General features: G+C 42.7%; 1 protein-coding gene across 1 annotated transcript in view; it reads left to right on the plus strand.

Moving 5' to 3' along the window:
- LOC109514781 (midkine) overlaps positions 1–6,778 on the plus strand; it is a 9,551-nt gene extending 2,773 nt beyond the window's left edge. The window contains exons 2-5 of the mRNA XM_019868153.1: positions 3,427–3,503; positions 5,436–5,603; positions 5,690–5,848; positions 6,366–6,778. Coding sequence (XP_019723712.1) covers positions 3,428–3,503; positions 5,436–5,603; positions 5,690–5,848; positions 6,366–6,394 — 432 coding nt within the window. The 5' untranslated portion in view covers position 3,427 and the 3' untranslated portion in view covers positions 6,395–6,778. The remainder of the gene's footprint in view (positions 1–3,426; positions 3,504–5,435; positions 5,604–5,689; positions 5,849–6,365) is intronic.
- The last annotated feature ends 322 nt before the right edge of the window (positions 6,779–7,100 follow it).

The following is a 7,100-nucleotide window of genomic DNA, read 5'->3' on the forward strand; positions in this document are numbered from 1 at the left end:
TGAGAGGTCCCCCCCCCCCGCCCCCATCTGCGGCCCCTTCTCAAGGTTCTCATTTTTTTTCCCCCATATTTTTTTTTCTTCCCCTCCTGACGTCTAAGGTCAGGGATGTCATCAACAAATGTCCACTGTGGGCAAGTGAAGCTGTGAGAAATTTGTCTCTGGTTAAGGGCTAAAAAAACAAATTTGACTTGACTGGACCACAATTCATATCACAATTTATATTCTTTGTCAAGAGTGTAGCATCTGTGTTGTTACCCAGGTAACACTAACAAATGATCATAGCTTTTTTTTGGCAAACAAAAACTGAACAATGTGCATAAAATAACACTCAATATTGCTAATAGGTCAGGTCAGGTCAGGTACAACTTTATTGTCAAATGTGCTGTATGCAGTAAAAATAAAAACGTTTTTACTGTTTATGGAAACATATCCATTTATCCCTATGAGTATCACCCAGTGGCAGCATGTCGGGGTATAAAAAAAAGGGGGCCTAAAATTGAGTCTTGGGGGACACCACCAGTTGTGTTTATTACTCGTAAATGAACAGTTATTGATATTTAAGATGCCACAAAATTGAACAAAAGCCCTGGTGAATAGTTAAGTAGTCCAGTGATACATTTTGATTGGGAGAAAGGAATGTTATGTTTGGGAGGGGCTAAATTCAGCTGAAAGTTAGGGAGAGCCTACACTGAATGTGCATGGACTAACGCACTTCATGGTAATTTTCAAGTATTTCAAGATCAAAGTTTGTGGTATATTTTGGTTTGAAATTATTAATATAGGCATTTTAAACCTTTTTGTGTGTGCTATTCGTGATTAGGCTCTCAACTTAATTCATAGAGCACTTTAAAAAACTAGCATAGCTGCATACAAAGTGCTGTGCACAGAGTAAAAATTAGACATACAAAAACAAAGACTGTGAAAACAAGTTATTCATAACATTCAAACTGTAAACAGCATAAAACACACGAACAACACGGAATCTCAGGCTGAGTCAAAAGCCATCGAATAAAAATGTTTTAAGACATGTTTTGTGTCTTTTACACCACTTTTTTTTCCCCATATGGTTCAGTCGTTCGCACACCCCCGAAGCCAATTGAGTGTGCTTCCGAATGGTTGCTAAGTGGTGTATCTAGGTTGCTGCTGCACTTTTCAACCACGCACTTATGCTGTGCTTTTTCGTAGCACATTGCTGCAAACTCCATCTATGCCCCCCCCACCCGCCTTATTGGGTCCACGGGTGAACTTAAAGCCGATGCGAGCTGACCTTGGGCGACAGGCAATGTACACCCTTGAGTGGTTGCCAGACAACTGCAGGGGACCAAGTATAGACAGTGTACGGATAGTTGGGTTCACTCACAAATGGACTTCTTCGTGGTGGAATGTTGGCCTGCCCTGATGAGTTCAACCCAACACACGCAGGAGGCCCAACTTATAACTGCATTGGAATTTCCATGCCGGGGGCTTAGTGGCTGTCAATCACTGGATCATATTAGAGTTACACATGATTCAATTCAATCAAAAAAACAATAGAAGTTTGTTGGTGAAATTGATTGGGTAGTGGAGTCCGTTACATTTAGTTTGGGAATGGACTTCAGTTGGGAATGGGGCAGCTTGAAGCCTCTTTTTCAAAGAGTTGCTCAGTTTCCGCCAAACCTCTGCTTGTTGTGAAGTGACTGTAGTTGAGCTCACCGCCACCACGAGTTGAGCACATTTTATTCCTTGAATCAAAGCAAGCCGAAATCAAGTCAAAGCAAGAAGAAAAAAAAATCTTGAAAAGCCCGCAAGCCAGCAAGCACCATTGCTCGACATTCACCTCAACCGTCCTGTGTGAAGTTTGCATCGTTATCTCCAGGTAATCCATCTTTAGATAAGAAAAGATAAGAAAACCTTAATTTGTCTCACAATGGAGGAATCCCCATCTGGTCACATTGCAAAAACATGCATGTCATTGAAGTCACTAAATTCTAAATAGTTATGAATGTGAGTGTGAATGCTTTGTCGAATACAATTGCTGGCAATCCGTCTCGGGCACACTTTTCTTCTTGGCCAAAAATCAGTTGGGATGGGCTCCAGCTCACCCAACGGCCCTGAAACACGGACAGAAAATGGACGGATGGATTTTCATCCGTTTGCCGGACCTGGAAAAAGGCAAGCTTGTTTCTATCGTTCATTTCTGACGATGCCTTGACCTCCTTCCACAGATAGCCCTGACAATTTAAAAATAAAGAAATAAAACTAAACTGATTTTTTTTTTTCTCCGCGCATGCACTATGTTCCAGGTCAACTTTGAATCGGGCTACGAACGTGTTCACAGTAATTTGTCTTTTTCAAACTATGAAACACAGATCTTTTCAAAATGCACGAATAGCCCGGCTGACATAAATAAATGGTTGATTAATCCTTCATCGGTGTTTCAGAGAGAAGGGAAAGTCGGTTTTTTTTGATGTAGTATCCAACGGAGTGCCTGGGACCTCTTTCCGACCTCTTTTTGATGAATATTTAACCCTTCTTGGAGCAGCGGGGGAGACAGCCCTCCAACTCCCCTATTTGTTTTTTTTTTTTTTTTTTTAATTCATGTTACATTCATTACACGTTTTTGGATCAAACATCAACTTTGAAACATTGTAATGTCCTATTTGTGTGTGTTCTTTCTTACCCTGTTTTACTGTTTCGAGATCTCCCCCCACCCCCACTCCATGAACACTCAAAGATCAACAGGCGCGTGTTTTTGTGAAAGTGTGGTGGGGACATGGACTTGAACAGTCGGCGGGGGAGGGGGGGGGGAACACCCTGAACCATTCGCACTCACAATCACACCACGGGACAATTTTAGAGTGTTCCCTTAACCTGCAACACATGTTTTTGGAATGTGGGAGGAAACCGGAGTACCCGGGGAAGACCCACACGGGCTCGGGGAGAACATGCAAACTCCACACAGGAAGGCCAGAGCCGGAATCGAACCCTGGACCTCTGTGCTGTGAGGCAGACGCGCTAACCAGTCGCCCACCGGACCGCCAAAATCTTTTGTTCTATTAATTTAACCAACCATCCATTTTCAACACTGCTTATCCTGAAGAGCATTGCGGGAATGGCTGGAGCCCATCCCGGCGGACTCTCGGATGGAAGGCAGACTACACCCTGCACTGGTCGCAGGGCACATATAGAGACAAACGACCATTCACACCCACATTCACACCCACACTACACCGTCAGCAAAATAATGACATTTTTAAATACGGATGTCAATCGGGTAAAATTTGACCAAGTGTCTAGAAGGGTTTCACAACCCATAAGAGCATCCTGGCAATATAAAATACGTTTCCAAAAGACTACGTTTTTTTGTTGTTTGTCTAAAAAGAAAGCCGAATGGTGAACGGCTTGACACGTTAATGTGGACTTTGTGGCTGCTGTGTATTTTCAAAGGATGAAGGCGACGCTGCTGCTGCTCTTTGTTGCTCTCGTCACAATCAAAGTCATAGCCGGAGGGAAAAACAACAGAGGTATGAAGTTTCCTCCACCGCTCTCACTTTTTGCTCATGTCTAAAAGTATCAACTTCCAACAAAGATGAAAGATTTAGATTTAAAGTTTAAAAGGAGACATCTTATGCATTTTACCCCCCCCCCCCAATAGAAAACAGGTATCTTAGACATGCTTTCCGAGGATGAAAGATTTACCACACACACTATTCCTTGTCTCGCTGAAATCAGCCCATTTGTTCGGGCGAGATGAGTGACTGTATATTTCCCTCATATACTGCCGAGCCAAATTTACGGATTTCGTTACCGTGACAACCAGCGGCGGAGCAAGAGGACTGAGCAGGCACGAGGAGAGCCCAGAGGGCAGAATCAAAGTCAACCTTCAGAAAGACGTGAAAAGCATTTTCACTCATGGAGGCAGCAGTTCATACATGATACTTTTTCGGGAACATCGGGGTAGAAGTGCGCAAAGATTCACCCACGGACACATTTTCAGAAATATACAGATAGCAAAAGATGTACCAGATACTGTTGGAAAGTCCTTTCTACTGTAAATGGGTGGCGCGAGACAAAGCTTCCTTCAATGCTACCACTTGTGGAAAAAAAACAAAACAAAACAACAAAAACAACCTGAGAGCATTTGCCAAAACACTCTGATCGACAATTTTAGCCTTCTTCCCAACGGCCATTGTTTGAATCTGTCAAGAGTCAGTTGAAAAGAAGACGCTACGTGAGCTAAATCCCTTCCATTGGTTAGCGTGCGCTCGCTGTAAGTGACCTTTCAACGGGTTAGTTGATTCAAAGACGCAATTGGTGGAAACTCATCATGGAGGGACCGGCTCACGACAGTATGTTAGCCCGATTAATGTCAAAGATGAGCCCATTTCATGGCGAAATGGGTAGTGCTGAGTTTAGCTAGCAGGCTAGCTATCACGTTTTGCCAAATTACTCAAACACATCACAACCAAACTTGTTTTACTTCCAGGGGAGTTTGTCAGTGTTTACAGTGGTTTGAATGTAGCCTCGCTTCACTAATCTTGATTCCGCTTTGGAGTCTTTGAAAAAAATTCACAAACGTGACGCATGATTCTCAAACACGGCCACTCATTGTGGAGTTTTCTGTCTTTTAGTATTTGCGGCGGTAGAATTGGGCGTCATGGGGTGTTTGCGCCATTGCGGAATGGAAATACTCTTTCCCCCCCCACAAACACACATCAGCGGAGGGCTAAATTTGTCAGTCTGCACCTCAAACAAATACAGCAGAATGATTTTTGACCACCTGCGCTGTAAAAGAGACCTCCATTGAGCCAGTCTAACATTTAGGGTCAACTTTTTGTCACCAAATTTGCAGATGCGCTGGGGAGTGAGGCAGAAACGCCCAATGAGGCGTCTGCACTGGCCTGAAAATGAGTGTATCGCCCGTTACGCACGGGCGTCACTCTACCAAAAACAGGGCCCTGAAAGTTTTTACAGTCACAATTTAATATTTCGAAAGTGACATCAATTAAAAATGGAAAAGAGGTGCTAAACCTACTTGTCAAGCACGACTGTTGATAATTGTGCGTTGCTTGAGAATCTCCTGACCTGCCTGAGGTCCCTTCCCTGTGCTCCCGTTTGCTAGTCTTATTCCGTAAGATGAATGGATATTCCTCCATAGTTTCATCAGCCAGAGGCCGCTATGAGTGCGTTTGCAAGTGCACGCCAAATGATTGCTACCACGTTAGTCAAGCTTTCTGTTTCTGATTGGTTGTTTTTCCTTAGCACCGGTGGTTTCCCAATCTTTGATTCGAATGCGAAACTGTGTCAGATCATACTGACACCTTCAACAAATACGACTAAAAGTGTTGCTTTTTTTTTTAAAGACCTTTGAGACTCTTTGATGATGGCTATAGAAATAAACTCAAGTTTCAAGGTCGCTGACAACAGCTGTTAATCCATTTTTGCTCATTCCACAGAGAAAATCAAACCTTCCCAGTCCGGATCAGATTGCACCGACTGGCGCTATGGAAACTGCGTCGCTAGCAACGGAGACTGCGGAGCCGGGTTTCGGGAGGGCATATGTAATCAGCAGACCAAGAAAATGAAATGCAAAGTGCCCTGCAACTGGAAAAAGGACTTTGGAGGTAACAGCCGTTAACTCGTACAAACTTAACAGACATTAATTATTGCCAAATCTTGGAGATCCAACCTTTGTGTTGTCAATCTCCAGCTGACTGCAAGTACAGGTTTGAAAGTTGGGGCGACTGCGACCCAGATGCAGGCATCCAGACCAGAAGTGGAACCTTGAAGAAGGCGCTGTACAATGCCAAGTGCCAGCAGACCATTTCGGTCAACAAACCCTGTGCTGGAAAAACAAAGACAAATAAAGGTTAGACTGACTGCCGTGTAAAAACATGTACACATTGCAATTGCTGAACCTGCGATTAGCAGGAAATATGTGCCAGTACATGTCGATAATAATACACCGTTATGTACGAGCCCCGTTTCGGCCAGCTGGCCCAACATCGGATATTTTGTTTTTATGATTACTCCCCGCTCACCCTTGTTTTTAAGATCAGTTATTTTGAGCGTAGCAACTTTTGAAAATGGACTCAAATGCTAAAACACACACATTTTCCCTTGAAACGACACAAAATTATTTGCTCTGCCCCATCGTTGGAAAAACACACGGCCCGTCCGCCTAGAAGCAAAAGTGCATTTCAAATTGCTACATTTACTTGACGTACAAATATTTCAACAGCCACAGCGAAAACCAAACCAAAATAGATCCAAATATAAGAAAATTATGAATTGAGTTGAAATAGTGTGATATTGACTTTAGCTCACACATTGATTTGTGTTGCGTAAATAACGCTCTTTATATTTTGTATCGTTTGGATTTCCAGGAAAGAAGAAAAAAGGCAATGGACAGTAAATGCAAAGGAGAAGAATTTCTGGGGACAAACAAGACAAGGATCTTTATCAATAAATTGTGCGGCACAATACTCACGTCTGACGTTTGAACGGTGGTTCTGACATTTAGAGAACTAAACTCGTTTTGTTTGTAGGCTTACTCAAAAGCGGAATAGTCTTGACGTAGAAAGTAGAAAACACTCCATTGTAAATCTCTTCTGAACCGGATGTCAATTTGGTCCAAAGACCACCCCTGCTATTACTAATATCTAGTCAATAGTCTCGAGTGTGTGCGCTGTAACAGCAGATCCCATTAGACTTTATGGTGCACACATTTTCAGACGATGATGTCATTTCGTAAATCATGGATAGTATTAATAAAGACCAAGATGATATTCCGGCAAAATGTTTTTGTGTATTCTTCAAACTTTACCTGCTCATATACAGCTGCAAAAGCTTTATTTGTACAACACGCGATGTTTATTATTACAAAGAGAGGACCGTATTTTCCGCACTATAAGGCGCTTCGGAGTATAAGGCGCACCTTCAATGAATGGCCTATTTTAAAACGGTTTTTGATATATAGGGAGCACCCCGTCATAAGGTGCATAGAATAGAATAGAAGCTACAATAGTGACTGTGGTTGCGTTATGCAGCCACTAGATGGAGCTACGCTAAAGGAATACAGTACAATACAATACAACTTTATATTTATAGCGTTTTCACAA

Source organism: Hippocampus comes, unplaced genomic scaffold (genome assembly GCF_001891065.2).
Source record: "Hippocampus comes isolate QL1 unplaced genomic scaffold, H_comes_QL1_v1.1 scaffold157, whole genome shotgun sequence".
Lineage (NCBI taxonomy): Eukaryota > Metazoa > Chordata > Actinopteri > Syngnathiformes > Syngnathidae > Hippocampus > Hippocampus comes.